The 18,980-nt window shown below is 42.5% G+C and overlaps 1 protein-coding gene across 8 annotated transcripts in view; it reads right to left on the bottom strand.

The window, feature by feature from the left end:
- ZDHHC15 (zDHHC palmitoyltransferase 15) overlaps positions 1 to 16,979 on the bottom strand; it is a 92,324-nt gene extending 75,345 nt beyond the window's left edge. For 3 of the 8 annotated variants that reach the window (XM_074277267.1, XM_074277269.1, XM_074277268.1), the window contains exons 1-2: positions 16,736 to 16,931; positions 6,873 to 6,899 (exon numbers count right to left, since the gene is read on the bottom strand). In XM_074277267.1, the coding sequence (XP_074133368.1) occupies positions 6,873 to 6,899; positions 16,736 to 16,871 (163 nt within the window). In that variant the 5' untranslated portion in view covers positions 16,872 to 16,931. Of the gene's footprint in view, positions 1 to 6,872; positions 6,900 to 15,469; positions 15,766 to 16,735 lie in introns of those variants that run through there. The other 5 variants (XR_012483933.1, XM_074277263.1, XM_074277266.1 and 2 more) reach the window with 4 other exon arrangements.
- Between the last annotated feature and the right edge of the window lie 2,001 nt (positions 16,980 to 18,980).

Genomic DNA, 18,980 nt, shown 5'->3' with positions numbered 1-18,980 from the left:
AACATGTATGCGACTATCTGCCGTCTGAGGGGGGAAGGAGGGAAAATTTGGAACAGAAGGTTCTGCAAGGGTCAATGGTGAAAAATTACCCATGCATATGTTTTGTAAATAAAAAGCTATAATAATAATAATAATAATAAAATATTGTGATGTTTGCTCTTCTCCAATCCTATGGTAGCTCTTTTTTTCTCTAAGATTTTTTGAAGATCATGGAGACTGGCTTAGCCAACCCATGTGACAATTTCATACCTGGAAAGGTAGTTTGCCTGGGGTTGGATGACTTAAACTCAGTGAGGTGATCTCTTACAATGTTCTTATTTATCCTGGGTTATCAACTCCCTATTAGACATTAGTTGTTTGGTGTTTTTAAATCTAAAAGCCATTCACTTTGGCAGAGAAAAAACAAGATAAAATAAAGACGGGGCAGCTCTGCCTTTCTTATTGATCTGCATTCACAGTAGGCCCTGGACAACTCCCTTTCTGCTTCCTCATTAGAATTGTTTTTCTCTGTGGCTTCAGAATTTTTTTTCTTTTCTTTTCTTTTTTTTTTTTCTGAAGCAACTGGGGTTGTGACTTACCCAGGGTCACACAGCTAGGAAGTATTAAATGTCTGAGGCCAGATTTGAACTCAGGTCCTCCTGACTTCAGGGCTGGTGCTCTATCCACTACACCACCTAGCTGCCCCCAGAATTTCCTTCTTGAGAGTTTCCCCATACCTCATAGGCTATCTTCCCTTAAAGAATTTTAATCCATGGGAGTCCATCTATCTTATCCATTCTCAGCACCCTGTGAAATGTGCTCTACTGAATTCTATGTGTCTGGCAATTTCCAGCTTTCCTTTCCTTCTGTGGCACAAATCTTAAGATGGGGTATCATTTCTCAATGTTCCCATCATTTTCACCCCAGTCACCAGTTCCTTCTTTTGGGTGACAACCAGACCCACAATGGGATATCCTCTATTTTCCAAAAGATGAAATTATTAAGGCATAAAAGTATCAGTTGCTTCACTTTGGACAAAGATAGAGAGCTCCAGCAGATGTGTAGTGAAATGGAGTCTTCCATCTCTATTATATATTATTTTCCCCAATTCCTCATCTATTTCCTCTTTCTGTCAGGGTGGTCTGTAGCAGAGGTGGCAAAACGTACTCAGCAAAATTCTCAGCATGACTGGGGGAAATGTTTAATAAAATAAAAATACAGTGCAGTAAAAATAATGTTAATTTGTGTTTTCTAAGTAAATATGTGGGTCGAGATCGATTTCTATTTGAGTTGGACATCACTGATACATAGTCTACTCCAAGGCCAAAATAGTACAAGAATAATTCTTTCTGCCACTGTGCTTGTCACTAGACTTCTCCTTTATGGTTTTTGCAATTTCTCATGTAAGAATAGCTTCTTAAAATACAATGCTAGTCTGGCCCCCATCCCTTGTATTGATCTTGTTTCTTTCTTTCTTTTTTTTTGCAGAGGCAATTGGGGTTAAGTGACCTGCCCAAGGTCACACAGCTAGAATGTGTTAAGTGTCTGAGATCACATTTGAACTCAGGTCCTCCTGACTTCAGGGCTGATGCTCTATCCACTGCACCAACCAGCAGCTGCCTGATCTTGTTTCTTTTTAACCATTTTCCACATTTATAGTTTATTGATGCTTTTAGTTCTTCATTGCATTTATTTCTCAGTGTCCCTTTCCTTGTCCCCAAACTTTGCTTGCCCCAAGGACTTGATTCCAATAGAGTTTGATGATGGTGTAACAGTGCAAAACCATGATTTCCCACCACTTCACCAAAAGGGAAGAGGTACATTTCCCACATCTTTTCTATATCCTGGTCGTTGTTTTAAAAGGTATTATTCCTTCAAAGGTACATTTCACTTACGGGTCCCATCCTGTGCCATCTCAAGGCTCAGTGATGTCAATGAGGTCTAATCTGCCTTCCTGCTTCAGGAATTCTTGTTCATTTTGCTTCTTCCAGCATTTTACAATTTGTAGACACTGGCTCTTTTTGGCATTTAATCTCCTGTGTACTGAGTGTCTCGACTGCCCTCCTCCTTCCTACACTGTAGGGATTCTCTGTGGCCTTTGGCTTGGTAGATATGGATCAGACTGAACAGCTATCTGCCAACAGAGTTCTAGCTAGGCACACAGTAGGAGTCTATGGAAGCCTCACTGAGGAATAATAGCATTGCATAGGAGAGTGAACAGTAGGAACTGAATCAGGATCTATGCCTACTTTGTTCATAACTTGTTGCCTATTTTGTTGCCTTTTAACATGTTAATTGACCTGTGTTTTGGGTTCCTCATCTTTAAACAGAAGCTGGGAATGTTTTTGATTTTCCCCTCAGTGTTCTTTCTGGAAATCAAGCTTATTGGTAATAAGGCATCACAGGAGGTTGTTTGGTACCACTGCTCTGTGCTCCCCCCACCCCACCCATGATTGTGGGTGACACAACTGGGGTGAATGTAACAATCAGTTGTCCCCAAATCGTGGGCACAAAGGGTCAGAGGGATGACTGCTTTGGTCCTAGAGCCCCAGAAGTAGGTTTGCTTCTATTCCTCCAATAAAGGAACAGAAGGTTGCTTACTCTCCATTGGTGTGGGACAGTGTGTCCTTAGATCTCATATTAAAAGCTCTGGCAGGAGGCAGAGGGTCACACGGAGAGAATATGCTGCTGTCGTCACGGCGGGAGAGCACAGTCATAACAATAATAGCTGATGTTTACATAAAACTCACCTTCAGTTAGTCCTAGCAATTGTTCCCCATGATCAGTAAGTAGATCATTGAGATAGAGCTGGCAGGAACATCAAAGGCTCCCTCAGATCTAACCGCCTCATTTTATGGAGGAGGAAACTGAGGCCAGCTAGAAAGGCTGACTTTTTTTTAGTAGTAAGCTTCAGAAGAGAGATTTGAGACCAGATCTTTGACTCCAAAGCCAGTACTCTTTCCATGGTGAAATAGAAAGCATAGATATTGCTATGCCCCGTTTTACATATGAGGAAAAACTGAGGCTTAGGGTTAAGTGAATTGTCCAGGGTCACACAGCTAATGCAACATCAACCTGGTCTTTTGATATGAATTCCAATATGTCTCCCCCAAAAGAAAATTCTGCTTTCCATTTCTCTGATGTGTCAGTGTTTACAAAGGGCTTTCTCCACAGCAACCCTGTGTGGGAGGTGGTACAAGTATTATACCTGTCTTACAAAGAAACTGAGCTTCATGGCCTTGAATGAGCCCTGGCCCTCCCATTAATGTCTCCAGGTAGCTATATCACCGGCTCTAGATACCCGCCCCTCCCTCCCACCAGCGTCACTATTGCTGTGGCCGCTACCCGAATCCTCGAGCCATCGGAGGTGTGTGTTTGAAGGGTGTACACATGTAGGATCCTAGCCTGACAATGGATTCCTGACTTAATCCCTCCCTCTGGTGTAAAACAAGATTCTCTATGTGGGCCATTTTTATCCTGGTATAGGTTGCTAGTGAATTGTGAACCTAGGTCATGGCTTTAGTACCCAATGCAAGTCAGAGAGTCTCACTTTTATTCCTGGATTTTTAATCTTTGCATCTCAGTTACCTAGGGGTCAAATGGGCCTGTACATGTGAGCCATCTCCTAGGGGGCAGAAGTGCTTCTCCCCACTTCTTAGAAGGGCCATTCTGCTTGATAAAGGGACTGGGTCTTAACATGGCACCCGAGATGGGAAGCGAACAGAGAAGATAAAGAATGCCATTTCCAGGCTGCATGGCTCTGACTTTGTTGAGCTTTGGGGATTGAGGGAAAGGTTATATGCTTGGAGGCCTTTGGCTTGTTTCTGCAGTGAAAGTCACGTGTTTTCTTTGTCTACACTAAGCAAGGTTCCCAATGGCAATGACATATATACACAATTGGTATTCTGAGGGAGCAAAGAGGTCACTGGTTTAGAGGATTGGTTAGGATTTCCATATACAATGGAAACCGGCCCCTCCCCCACAAGATTTGGGGTCAGATGACCTATGTCCGATTCCCGGCTGTGCAGCTAGCAACCTGTGTGATGGAACCTCTCTAGGCCTCAGTTTCCCCATCTGTATAATGGATTAGATTAGATGAACTCTTAAGGTCATCCTATGGATTAGATTAGGTGACCTCTGCAGTACTTTCTAGCTATGATCCTCTGACCTCAAGAAGTCGTCAAGCCCACTGTTCTGTCTCTAGACAAGTCAGGACTACACATTACTGATTGACAGGTGTTAAGCATTTCTTTGGGAGGACATATACAGTTTCCCTTGGTAAATAAACTGTTCTGGTATCAGGAAATCTTGTGTTTTGTAGAAACTGTGTGGGAATGGAAAGAGGGTTGGATTTGGTATCAGTGGATCTGGGTTCAAACATCAGCCCTGTTACTTACTGTGTCAGTGACCTTGGTTCTCTTCTCTATATAATGAGGGGACCACATTGGATGAGCTCTAGAGACTTTTGTAGCTCCAGAGCCCCTAATCCTATGTCTGATCTATATCTTTTCTGTGGCAAACAGAAAATCATTTCAGTTTAGGAAAATTGCTCTGAGAATTCAGCTTTAACAAAAGCAGCGACCTGAGCAATAAGTTGCCACTGGGAGAAAGAGCAATAGGAGTCCCAGTGATATCAACATTTGGGATGGGGCTACTATTTCAGTAGCCAGACCCAGGGAACTAGAGAGTGGGAAAGAACTAGAGAGGTAGGACTTCTTTGGAAGGTTCCAGGCTCCAAATGGACTCACCACCATTCTGTGATGGTTCCACTGGAGTCATCCTTGGGCCCAGGAGAAAAGAGCAATCACAATTACTTGTAGGGTTACTATTGCTAATAAAGGGCTGATTATGGAGAGCTTCACCTACATGATTTCATCTGATCCTTCCATAACCCTGTGTGAAATGATCATAATAGGAACAATCATCACCATCATCAGAACAACAGCTCCAATTTATTTATATATACACATATAGAAATGCTGCTGGCTCTACAAAGTATTTTATATTCTCCTTTGACTTATGGAGGGCAAATATGATTATAGATGAGCAAAATGAGTTTGAGAGGTTTGTGTGATATATTCTGCTGGCAACTGGCAGAACTGAGATGTGGACATCTGCCTCCAAGCTCAGCGCTCACTCTCCTACGCTACATGCTCCAGGTCTCAGATTAGGGAGTCCAAGTAATAAAACCAACAAATGGCATTTGTACAGAGCTCTGAGGTTTGTGATTTCCCTGTCATTTTGCAGCAACCCTGGGAAGAACCCTGGGTACTATAGAAATCTTTACTTCCACTTTACAAATGTGGAAACTGAGGCAGACAGAGGTGAAGTGATTTATCTAAGGTCACACAGCTAGTAAATGTCTGAGGCTGTACTTAAATTGAACACCAAATTCAGTATTCAAGTCACTGTACCATTAGTTACTCTCTGGATCTCAGTTTTTGTATCTAGAAAATGAAGCAACTAGACTGGATGACTTCTAATATTTATTTGAAGAAACTGTTTTCCTGTTATAGTTGGAGAGAAGGTGAAGAAGACAGATGGAGAGGATGGGGAGAACTTCTTTCTTGAAGGAATTATTATCATCTTTATCTTGAAAATTATGACGAATGGAATTTTTGTTATTCTGTTTGAACTGAGCGGTGGGGGTCTGTGCCCTTAGAAGTGAAGTCATTGACTATTACACTGAGAGTTTGGGATAACTGGTTATAATTGTTTTCACAGCTAAAATATTGCAAATTATCATCTATTCTTTGTTTTATTAATAGTTTTGTTGATATATTGTATATTCAATACCTTTCATATTTATCTAATCCTAGCAGATTAAGGGATTTCATATAGAACATTAAATAAGAGTAACTAGGTTCCTACATTTTATTAAATAACTAATATTCTATGAACTTGTAGGGACTCTCTAAGCTTAATTGGTTAATAGAAATAAATGTTGATCTTTTATTAAAGAGGAAATATACAATGTAAATATTAATCAATGAGTAAATATCTCTCTCTCTCTCTCTCTATCTATGTATATAGATAGAGAGAGAGAGATAGATAGATAGATAGATAAATGGACCATAACTATTTGTACTCTTGATTACCCTGGAGCTCAGAATGATCAAATTAAATATGAGAATGAGTCAAGTGGGGGGAGGAGGGCCAAAGGTAGGCTTTTATGATAAACATCTGAAATATATTGGATTCTGCCCCTAAATTCAGTCAACTGCAAGGACCCAGAAGCTCCAATTCAGAGGCTGAGGTGTTGATTCACTCAGGAAAGTGATTTATGACAAGGGGGTTATATAGATTAATGATTAACAAGGAAGTGATTCTCAAAAACAGGTGGGCTACATAAAGGCATATGGCTTGGTGGTAAAATGGTATGAGAATCCCTAAGACATGTTTGTAGAAATGGAAAGCTCTGATGTTATCATCAGAGAGACAGCAGGCTTTTCATCCCGCCTGTCAGTCATGAGGAAGCAAAAGAAGTAGGATAACCTGGCACTCAGAACAAGCAGTCTCTTGGGAGGAGGCTTCATGTTTGGAGGGACAGGGGTGAGATGGTTAAAACATCACTGGTAGCCAGGGGGCAAGAAGGGACTCCACCTTATCAGGGAGACATCCTGGTCTGCCTTCTGATGAGGTATTGGCAGTTGTCCATCTGACACAAAGGGGGATGCTTCATGACCTCTAGGGCTACCCCTCCCCAATGAAGGTTTCCCCCCCTCCCAGACAGGATCCACTAATCATCTCAAACTAGTCCTAGTATATCATGGGAATCAAGTATACCATGAGTAAGTTGTTCGATTTCTAGAATGATTTATAGGCAATTCATTCTTACATGGAAAGTGAAAGCACATATGGGCTAACCAAAGCAGGTTATATAATCTTCTTACCTTTTTCTATTGTGTTGGCCACAGTCACTGTGAAAAGAAAAAGGGGGAAAAAGTGTTATTTAAGTAGTTCTTATCCAAATGCCCAGGTCATTCATTAGTTTACTCTTTAAGGGAGAACTGGGAACCTGCAAGCCTGTTTAGATGAGGCAGGGTAAGGATCATCCAGCCATAGTCTTCCTTCCCTTTCACGATTGAGATTCCTCATTCATTCAGTCATTCATTCATTCAACCAACTAACCAATCCTGGTATTGAATGTTTCAAATAAGCAAAAGAGGCGGCTACATAAAAAGTGGAATTGAAAGGGGACAATGACTTCAATCTTTCAAGGATCTGTGATTTCCCTGGCATGGGAACACCTTCCATTGATGGAGATTGAACATGAGGCCTGAAGGCCACAAGCAACACCTGGAGTAGAGTACCGCCAAATAGATTCAAAAGGATCTGAGAAGTGCTTAACAAAATAAATTAAAGTACAGCAGAACGTAGATAATGTCAACATGTGGTTTTCTATTTCAGTATGCAGCCAGCAGGGATCTGTATGAAGTGGCCTCATTTCTATTTGAGTCTGACACCACTGCATTAATGGACTGATTCTGGAGATGCTGTGGGAAAAACTCATCCCCTGGTGGCTAAGCCACTGGGGCCGAGTCTGCCAGCTGAGCTGGGCTGGGCCTACGATGCTAGATCCTGTCTGTCATGGGGCCCCAGGAGGGTCTAGAAACCTTTGGGGCCCAGCTATACCCACTAGAGCTTGTGTTCTACTGGTATTGATGTGGAGATGCGGAGGGACCAGGAAGCACCGAGGGAGGATTTCCATGGGGGTACCAGGCCAATTCGCATGGGCTTATTCAAGTTCTTGAATGCTTCACTGCTAGCTTCCTTTAAATAGCAAGCCAGCTGGCTCCCTGGTATACCTGAAGTCTGAATCAATTTAGAGAATAACTTTTCAGGAATCTATCATGTCAAGTGAAACTCTCCTGTTTTGGTTCCTCACTGCCTCAGTGCTCTGGGCTGGGCTACATGCTGAGGGCCAGCCTGACATCCTGGACAAAGGCCTGGTCTTGGAAGTAGCAAAAGCTGGTTACAAGGTCCACCCTGACACACACTGACTCTCTAACACTGGGCAAGCACCTGAAGCTTTTAGTGCTTACCGCAGCTCTCATCAGCCCATTGCTTACACAAGCTACATTTGAACTACATCCGGGTATTTCCCAGAAGCAACTCTGGGTGGTGGCAACACGAGCGAAAAAGATGGTGTTTTGGGAGGGGCTGAGCCAGAGAGGGAGGCCTTCAAGATCTGACTCATGAATGTAGAGAGAAGGGACCTCAGAAGTAATCTGATTCCCTCCCTTTATTTTACAAAGGAGGGAACTGAGGCCCAGGGAGGTAACAAAGGCAGGACTCGCTCTAAGACTACAAGTTATAGAGGAATCATTGATGGGATAAAGACTTTCTATACCTACAGATTGGTACCCCAAACTAGACAACATGGAGAAAAGTCATCTTAACTGTGACCTGATGAATCAGCCTAAATGATGGCTGACTTTTATGAGTACTAATAATAGTAATAAACTCCAAACGGGGAAGAAACAGTGTTCTAGGATTTTTTTTTTCCGGAGCAAACTTCCTGGCTTCTCCCTCCCCTCATATTCAGGTCTTTTATTTTTTTGGAGCCATTTTTTTTGAAAAGGCCACACAAAACCTGCCAGCCAACCAACCAATGAGCCCCCACGGCCAGCCCTGGCAACGCCCAGCTTGGCAGGACTTGGTTAAAAACTATCCTGGCTGTCTTTGCCCTCCTGCATTTCCTGCTCCTACCCAAATGCAATTACAGTTGGCTCTCCCAGTGGGAAGCGGCAAGCTTTCCAGATAATGTCTTCTCTCTTTTTCAGAGACACCTGCCTAGCCACTGACACCAGCTGCTTGATTTTGCTTCCCCCCCCCCCCCCCCCCCCCCCCCCCCCCCCCCCCCCCCCCCCCCCCCCCCAGTTAGAGAACTCTGAGTCCGGCTGCTTGAAAGAAACCCATTCAATAATTGGATAGTGAAGAAGGGGGAGGAAGCAGGAAGCTTGGATGGGCCAGCCTGGGGCTGCACCCATTTGTCCTAGCCACTGGCAACTGTTCTGGTTGCTCCCGAGAGGAAAGGGATCCCTTCAAAATCCTTCAGAGAGTGGTGTTTTTCTGAAGGAGAATTGATGACCTTGTGTCACATCATGATGACAATAGTGTGGGGACTGGGCAGGGAAGGGCCTTGATCAACTTCACGAACTAAGAGGGTGGTGAACCTTTGTTTGGGGCTTTTGATTGTATTTTCCTAGGACTATGTTAACTCACTAGGGGGTTCCTCACTGGTTGGTTCAGCTCCCTGTGGGAGCTACCACCTCCCTTTTTCTTCTCAGAAGAATAGAGTATATCTTCAGATATACTAAATATAGAGATTAAAACCTGGACCTCTGGAATCAGGAGAAGGTTCTCCAGGCGCCTCCTTTTCTCCATCCCTCCCATACCTTTCAGAAGCCACTGACTACCATGGGGCAGACACATATGGGAACTCCATATGCTTTTGCTCATGTGACCCAAGAAAAAAAGTTCCTGGACCTCAAGTTCCTATTACCCAGAGTTATTTGGTCCCCCAAATAACAGCCCCAAACATGTTACCCCTTCTGGGGCAGTCTTAATTTTTACACAACCCTGGGTATATAAAATAGGTATACAAATCAAACACTGACCGAAAATAAAGCATAATTTCGTGGCCCCCACATTCACTTAGGAGACCTCATGTGGGGTTGCAAGCCACAGTTTAAGAAGCTTTGGTTTAAAGACTACTGAATTCTTGATATTGTTTTTCCAGTTTCCACAGGTTAGAATAAAGGCTATTCTGTCCTCAACATGTGTATTATTACATTTATTACTTATACAAATTACATTTGAACTACATTCTGGTATTTCCCAGAAGCAACTCTGAGTGGTGGCAACATGAGCTAAAAAAAGATGGTGGTTTGGGAGGGGCTGAGCCAGAGAGGGAGGCCTTCATACACTGGAGTAAGTGTGTGGAAGCTCTAAGCTTGGGACCTATCTTCTTCCATCCAATGTCACAAAATACTCTCCCAATAAACAAGCACAAAAAGCACTAATAGTGAGGAAAGGGACAATCTGGTACTTGGAACATGCCAGGATGAACCTGAAGCAATAACATTACCTTGCAAACTTCATTCCTTGGAACTGCATGTCTCTAAGAAGAGAACATTTCATTTCCAAAAAGTTACAGTATTTCACTTGATATTTCTGCTTTTCCTTCCCCTTTTTACTAATGCCTTTTACAGAGTGGGACAGAGGTTAAAGATACAGTTCATGGGTTACAATTGCTTTTAAAAATGAAAAAATTACCAGATTCATTCTCAACTTTTACAAAATAGATCCTTTATCATTAGTGTCTTAGCTGAGTGTGCACTTAAGACTTTCTGTAACTCTCCAAGCATGGTGACAGTCTGATAATTACCCATCTGGCCCTTGCTTTTAGTGATTTAGACAACTGGAGATCCTTTGCAAACTCCTCTTTCCTATGATCTATTTCCAGATTCTTTGGAGAAAATGATATGGAAGAATAGAGGTCTGTCAATTATGACTTTTCATGAAAGAAAACATGTATGAGAACTCAAACATCACCTGGTAATACTCCCCCAAATAGGTGCAGTATGTCTGTCCCAGATGAGTAGGTAAGCATTCAGGAAGGCTCACAAAAAGCAGAGGGAGTGATTTTGATTTGATATAAGGAAAAATTAGCTAACAATCTGAGCTATCTCAAAGTGGAATGGGCAGTCCTCCATCACTGGATATCTTCAAGTGTAAGCTATTTTTTTTCTTTCTATTTTTTCCTATAAGCCCTGTGGTATTCTTGGTGCAAAATTGCACAGTGAAGGGCTTTTTGGGAATGCATATTTATTTTATAACAGAACTGACTGTATGTGTGCAAAAATATTTATGGCAGCTCTTTTTGTACTGGTAAAGAAATGGGAACTAAGAAAGGGCCTGCATAAATTGGAGAAAGGCTAAACAAATTATGCTATATATATGTAATGTATATGATATGTACATTTACTGTTGTACATATAAGAGACAGTCTTAGAGAAGCCTAAGAAAATTTCTATGAACTGATGTAGAACAAAGTGAGCAGAAGCAGAAAAACAATGTCAATGATAACATCAATATTATAAAAACAATTTTGAAAAACTTCAGAACTCTGATCAATGGAAAGATCAACCATGATTCCAAAAGACTGATGGCTACCCAACATCAGAGAGAGAAGCAATAGACTCAAATGCAGAACAAGAAAGGCATTTCCTACATGAAAAATATGACAATTTGTTTTGCTTGACTATCCATATTTGTTACAAAGGTTTTGTTTTTCTTTTTCCCCCCAGGATATGTATGTGTATAGGGAGGGGTGGGGGAAGAAAAAACAGATGCATTCAGAAAAATCAAATTTAATTTAAAAAAAAGTCAAACAAGAAATTCCTTGCTATAGTTCAGGGCTCTCTCTGAATTTTCTTACTTTCTGTGAGCGAGGTTGGTTTTTACAATAGGTTTGAGGCAATTCAATTGTCTTTTGTAAAATAAAAGATAACTGATTTGAAAAGTTGTAGGTCACGGTGTAGGGAAAAAGCACCGGAGGTAGAGTTCACTTCCAACTCTGGTACTTCCTGATTGTGAGATCATGGGCAAGTCTCAACCTCTTTGCACCTCAGTTATCTGATCTGAAAATTGGAAATAATTATACTTGTACTAGGTATGCCACAGAATTATATATAGTAAGAGAAACATTTTTCAATCTTTAAAGAACTCTATACATGTGAACTACTATGAAGATGATGATGATGATGATGATGACTACAATGACATACAAATGAATAGCCTTACACCATCTTCCTGACTTTGTCTCTGCCCAAATCAGCCAAGCACCCTTCTTTACCACCTCCAGGGACCTTGTGGAGGGCCAATAGAAATGGCTCCCAATTCCAATTCCTGCATATAGCAACTCACTAGTTGGCCTGGAGGCAGCTCCAAACCTGTTTGACATACAGTGCAGGCAATGATTCACACTCACAAGTTCTACAGCTGCAGAAACTTGTTTCTTAGAAAATCTTCTCTAGTTCTCAGCTCCAGAAATGCTTTCCATTTTTCCTGACTAACCCACATAATCAGTGCCCTTTCGTATCAAATAATTCTGGGCTCTGAGTAGGATTACACCCCAACTCCTTTATTTCTTCTTTTCAGTAGAGACACTGTAGCTCTCCGCCCTCTTCCAAAAGACAAAAATAGTTACTCCTGTACCCAACAAGATCCCATTAATTCTATGCAATCACGGCCCATGCTTCAATAGTGCTTTCAGGTTTACAAAACGCTTTGCTCATCATAACCCTTATGATATTGGTATTGCGATATTGGTATCTCAATTTTACACAGAAGGAAACTGAGGCCCAAAGAGGGCCTGCAACTTGCCTACACTTATGTGGCCAATACAAATCTACTGGGATTTGGAGTAAAGTCTCCCATTTCCAAGGCAGGACTCTGTATATACTACTCAGCCTTTCTATTGGTCAGCTCAGGTAGAAGGAGAAATAATTCTCAATAGATCACTTCTGCTTTCAACTAGGTAACTTGACATTAGGAAGAATTTATCAGAGCCTCATTCCTTTCTAACAATATCAATCCAAGATATGCTTATTTTATCCTGCTTCACAAGTAGGTGGTCTATACAGAAAAAAAATCTCCAAACAAACCAAATTCTTTTCATATTACATTATGAAACAATTGCAACATAGAGCAATAGGAAGTAGTGGGTGAAAAATGGTCCAAGGGCTTGGGAGATCAGAATTCAAGTCTCATCTCTGCCCCTTTGCTAGCCATTCATTTCTCCTCTCTGGACTTCCATTTTCTTCTCTGCCAAGGGAAGGAGTTGGATTAGATTGTCTGAATGGGCTTCCCCAGATCTAGAAGTAGCTGCCTTGGATGAGTTCAAATCACCAAGTCCAAAAGAAGCATATCCTAGGCTACTGGGAGGACTGGCGAAGGGTGTTGCTGAAACCAACAACGGTTGACTATTTTGGAAAGATCATGGAGAGGTGCGCTAGGCTTTCAAGAGGGAGGTAAATGTCCTGATTCTCCAAAAGATTAAGGAGAAGTCTGAGAACTGCAGCCTGGTAAATTTGGCTGTAATTTCTGGCAAAATATTACCTTATTATTAAAAGGGCCATTAAGGAACAGTTGAAAAAGGAAAAGAACCAAGAACCAATATGGCTTCATGAAGAACAAGTCATTCCAGATCAATCTCATTTCCTTTTTTCTTACAATCACTAGAACATCAGATCAGGGGAGTTATCTGAACATAGATTGTAGATATCACTTTTCTTTTAGATTTACTTTAGTAGATTACTTTAGCAAAGCCTAATCAAAATGTCCTGTTCTTCAAGATAAGATGGAGAGATGTGGGCTAGATGAAGCTACAGGCAAATACATTTCCAATCAGTTGAATGGACCCCCAAAATGATTATGAATGGTTTCATTTCAATCGAGGAGGAAGGAAGTGTCTGGTAGAGTCTCCCAGAGTTCTGTGCTTGGCCCTGTGCTATCTAACCTTTTAATCAATGACCTGGATCAGGGAACAGATGATAATGCTTATCAAATTTACAGATGTTACATAGCTGGAAGGGAGAAATAACAGAATCATAGACTATAGAGTCTATATCTTAAAATATCTTGGCAGGCTCGAATACCGTTCTGAGTCTAATAAAGCAAAATTTAATAGGTATAAAGGTTAATTTCAAGATTTGAGTTAAAAAAGCCAACTTCACAAGATGGGGAAAGCCAAGCTAGGGATCTGGGAATTTTAAGAGGATGTGATGTCAATTTGAATCTATTGTGCACTATAGCACTGAAAAAAAGGGAATATGATTTTAGGCTAGGTTAAGAATGAATGAAAAAAATTACCAGGTACTTATTATGTGCAAAGCACTGCTAAGCCTGGGGAAATAATTACTCTCAAGGAGGTCACACCCTAAAAGAAGCATAATGTCTAGAGGTAAGGGCATGATGGGCCCACTGGACCCTGCTCTGGACTGACCATATCATGGGGAGTACTATTATGTTCACTGGGTCATGGGTCAGCTTGAGAACAATCAGGGGAGAGTAGGCATGAGGCTGAAGAGCCTTAAATTCATATAAGTATTATCTGAGGGAAGTAGATCTATTGAGGGGGCATGAGAGCTATCAGCTGCCATGGGAAAGATTTTAATTTGTTCTGTTGGGCTCCAGAGGGGAAAACTTGAAGCTATGGGTGGGGATTACAAAAAAAACCCAAAAAACCCAAACAAACAAAAAAGCAAAGGTAGATTTGATATAAGGGGGAAATAGCATATTTTGAGCTATCCACAAGTAAAATGAATTGTGGGGGGGGAGCACTAGGCTCCCCCTTAATTGACATCTTTAAGCAAAGACTGATCATTTCTATTTGTTTTTAAAGCACTTTCCTCATCACACATGGTTGGCACCAGATGGCCTCTGAGGTCTCTTTCAATTCTAAGATTCTGTGATTCCAGCTTGGTTTTATGTTTAAAAGGAGGGGCTTTCTTTGCAATGTCCACTCAAATCACAAAAGCCCCCCAATGTCCTTAGACAGAATGTCGACAGCATAATTGCAGTCCAGATTCCTAGACTTGTCATTTTTTTTCAGTCAAAGGCAGAAATGGTAAAGTCTGAATATTTAGAAAATCTCTCCTATTACTGCACAGCTTTGATTAAACCCTCATTTTCAGCAATGAGATAGAAACCAAATTTATTTTATGCCTGACAAAGGCAATTGATTGGATTGATTTCTTTAAGAGCTCTTTTTGCATTTTCCATAATGTATCCAAAAAGGAGCTTAGCTTCTTTCACCAATCAAATTTGCAAAGATGGTGGGAGATAGAAATAATCATGTTAGAGGGGCTGCTGGAAAACAGGCACACTAATGCACTATGGGTATGGACTATGAACCGGTTCAATGATTCTGGAAAATAATTTGATATTTCACAAGAAAAACCATGAAACTGTCCTTGCCCTTTGATACCACAATTCTCCTTTGGGGTTTATTACCCCAATGAAGTCAACGATAGAAAGGAAGGTTTCACGCATACCAAAATATTAATAGCAACACTATTTGTAGTAGCAAGATGCTGGAAACAAATCATGTGCCCAATGATTGGGGAATGGTTGAACAAATTATAGTATATAAATGAATGAAATGCACGAAGCACTTATTAAATGCTTTCTCTGTGCCAAGAGATATGAATACAATTGAATATTATTGTGCTATAAGGGGCAGTAAATAGGAAACGTTCCACAGAAACATGGCAAGACCTGTACGAACCAAAGCAGAATAAAAAAGGCAAAACCAAGAGAACAATATTCACATTTCCAATAATATAAATCAAACGTATCAAACACACTGCCCAGACGAGTCCAGAGAGCAACCAGAACCAGAATAAAACGTGACTGGCAAATATTCCATAAAATCAAGAAAAACACCACAGAATATAATGTAAAGAGACGATTTTCTCACTCAATGTGTGACTGCAGGGATCCTTGCTTATAGCTGTGACATGCAAGAAAGGAGGATCTGCAAGACCTGCAATGCATCTCAAGGTAGAAATGCACGCTGGCAAGGCCCCTGTTTCTGAGTGTGAAAACAATGACATAAATAAAGACAAAAGAATTCCCGTAAAATACAATAGGAATCAGGTAAAATCTAGTGGCTACTGCCCATTCCTTGACGACTGCAGTTAGACATCATCTTTATTTCCTGTTTGTCAACAGTAAAGCATAAGAAGTAAAGGTGATGTAGGACGCTATTTACTGCAGTCATGTGAAATGATTTTGCTTGTCTTTTTTTTTTTTTTTTTGAAGGTTCTATGAAGAAAGATATTTATTGGCAAGTGATCGCTCCATTAAAACAAAACGCATAATATATAGCTACATGTCGGTATACATAGCGACACATACGCATTTCCCCCCTCCCCCCCACGAATGAGGTGAGGGAAATTTTATCCTTGCTATACAGACTTGAATCACTAGGGAAAGAACCCGAAACACGGCTGAAAAAGACAGTCTTTCTCGCCCCTAGTTTTCCCCAAATTCCGTTTAGACCACCAGCGTACGAAATTGCTCTTCTCAGTCTATGGGGAAAGGGGGCGGAGGTGGGATTCTATGCCTCCCCAAATCTTAGGAGTCGGGAAAAGGAAGCTCGGCCATAATAGCGGGGGTGGGGGGGAAAGCTGGCGAGCGTTAGCTCGGGAAGCCCCCGAGGTGAGGAGACGCGGGCCGCCGTAGTGCCCTAGTATGGGAAATGGAATGAGAATCAGGTGAGGTGGTGGTGGAAGAGGCTCCTCGGCTCTGGGCTCGAAGGCAGGAAGGGCCCTTGGAGAACATGAGTGCGCCCCCTCCTCTTGCAGCTGAAGGATTCGAGGCCCAGAGACGACATGCCATTTTATTTGCTCAAGGTCACAGAGACGGTAAGCGGCAGCTACGGGCTGTAACGCAACTCTACGGACTCCATCCCCGGCGCTCTTTCTGGAAGCGGGGAATGCGGCGGAAGCTCGGTGCTAGGGACCTGGGTGGGGGCGTCGGGAACCGCAGGGAGCCCGTGGACGCTGGACGCCCATGGCACAAAACGGGCACGACGAGGGGGAAAGAAGCCCCCAGGGTGGGGAAGGGGGCCAGACGGCCAGAGCAGGCCGGGGAGGGGGCAGAAGTAAGAGGCGGGGCTCCCTCAGGGACTCGAGAGACACGGGGGGGGGGCGGGGAGGCGCCCCCGCTCACTCCCACTTACCCACGCACATCTCGAAGACATAGGCGTAATAGGACCAAAGCACGACGAGAACGATGACCAGCACGGGCACCCAAGCCAGCATGCGGCGGCAGAACCGCAGCCCCCCGGACAGAGCCATCTTCCAGCCCCGTCGCATCCTCCGCTCGAAGCTCGACCCAGCAGGTCTGGCAGCTCTAGCGCGGAGAGGACTAAGAAGATATGGGGAGGAAGGGCAGACGCACCCGTGCGGCGCTCTACTGCAAAGTCTTGTGGGGCTTCGTGGCGCTACAGCGCCACCTAGCGGCCACTGCTTCGAATGGCTGGGCGAGTCAAAAAAAAAAAAAACCACAAAAAAAACCAAAACACACACTCACAACTCCCTCCCCACTCCATTGTCACTCATCCGGGTGGGATATCGAGGTGGCGCTGCTGTGACCGGGCCTGCAGTCAGGAACATTTGAATTCCAATCCGGTTTCAGGCATTTCCTAACTGTGTGATCTTGGACAAGTCACTTTACCTTGTCTGCCTCAGTTTCCTCCTCTGTCAAAAGGAAATGGCAAACCGCTCCAGTACCTCTGCCAAGAAAGCCCCAAATGGGGCCACAGAGAGTTGGAGGTAACTGCAATGACTTAACAAGTTAGGTGATAAGGGTGAGAAGCCAGAGGGTCCTACGGTGCCAAAACAGGGATGGGACCTTCAAGACCATCCAATCCAACCTTTTCATTTTATGGATGTGGAAACGGAGGTCCAGAAAGAAGTAATAGAAAATCAGAACATGTTCTATCCACTTAGTTTTCTCCAACAGAATGGAAGTCCCTTGAGGATAGAGCCTGTGATTTCAAGCAATCACCAAACATTTATGAATGGACTAGGTGATGGAGATGATAATTTATTTTTAAACTGACAGTTATATTTTATACCATTTACTATACCAACAGACTCTTAAAGATCCAAGAGCCTAATTTCAAGCTGGAAAGGGCCTCAAAAGTCATCTAGTCCAACCTCGTTATAGAAATGGGGAATTGAGCCCAGGCAGGTAAGCGATTTGTCTAAAGCTACATAAGCAGAAAGCAGCGGTGGGAAGTTTCTGTAGGTCCAAACCCCTTACTCAGAGGACAACTGAGGCTAAGGGAGCAAAGTAGCATAGATTACAGAATATCAGAGATGTTCAGCAAATTTTTAAAAATTCAAATATGGCTTTAACGTTTTACAGCTGAAGATAAAAAAAAAGAACAAGTTGGTCAGGGACAGAGAGTAATTCGGGCCTGCCCACACAGCCCAGGGCCAGCATACTTGCCATAGCAGTAAAAGATTGCCCTAGTTGCTGTGCATTTCGAAACTGATTCCAGTTTTTTTTTTTTTCCCAGCCTCCCTCCCTCCCTCCCTCCCTGCCCTGCTACATGGTTAGCCTTTGGCAACACTGAAACATAAGTATTATTAACGAAGAGGTAAGTATTTCTGGGGGAAGACATCGGACCAAAGGTAACCTGAGCCCAGAGTTGAATCAAAGAAGGTTAGCTTAACAAAAATATTCTGCTCCAGTAATGATGGATGGTTAAGGAAGCTGAAAAACACCAGGCCTTGAGGCATCCAAGTCACAGGGGCATAAAGGACAATGGCAAGATGCATTGTAGACTTAGAAATGATGCAGCATATTTTCAGTAATGTTTTTCCTCAGAAGTGCTAGGAGTGAAGGCTGCCAAATGCACAGCCGCAGTGCTGCCCTGCTATCCCAAGAACACAAAACAATCTGGAGGATAGTCCCCGACATGTGGGATGGCTGCTTTGTTGAGGATATTTAGGGGAGCAGGGACACAAATCATAGGATAAGAAGGTTATGACATGCATGGAAGGAGGGCTTGTGAGGCCTGCACTGAATTTGAAGGGAGAAATGGAAGTTAGTTGAGAATGGTATAATTAAGCTCATCATGGATAGGATTCATTTCAGTTTTTACATTTGTATCTTTAATGCCTGGCATCCAGTAAGTGCTTAATAAATACTTGTTTCAGGTACAAAAACAAAGCCTCATCTACAGATTTCATTGATGTATGCAAAGTGATCTACTGAAGCAAAGGCTATTGAGGGGATCAATTTCCCGACTTCCCTCTCTTACCTACAGTCTACATATTAGTACTGATTTTGAGGCATGAAGCAAGACAGTCCTAGTCACCCAGCCATGCCCAGAACCTTCTGGCCATTTCTGAACATCTTTACATGTAAATGGAAAAAAAATATGCTACTGAGAAAAAGAAAAAATCGGTGTT

The sequence above is a fragment of the Sminthopsis crassicaudata genome, chromosome X (assembly GCF_048593235.1).
Source record: "Sminthopsis crassicaudata isolate SCR6 chromosome X, ASM4859323v1, whole genome shotgun sequence".
NCBI classification, from domain to species: domain Eukaryota; kingdom Metazoa; phylum Chordata; class Mammalia; order Dasyuromorphia; family Dasyuridae; genus Sminthopsis; species Sminthopsis crassicaudata.
This window is presented reverse-complemented; position numbering and strand designations above follow the sequence as displayed.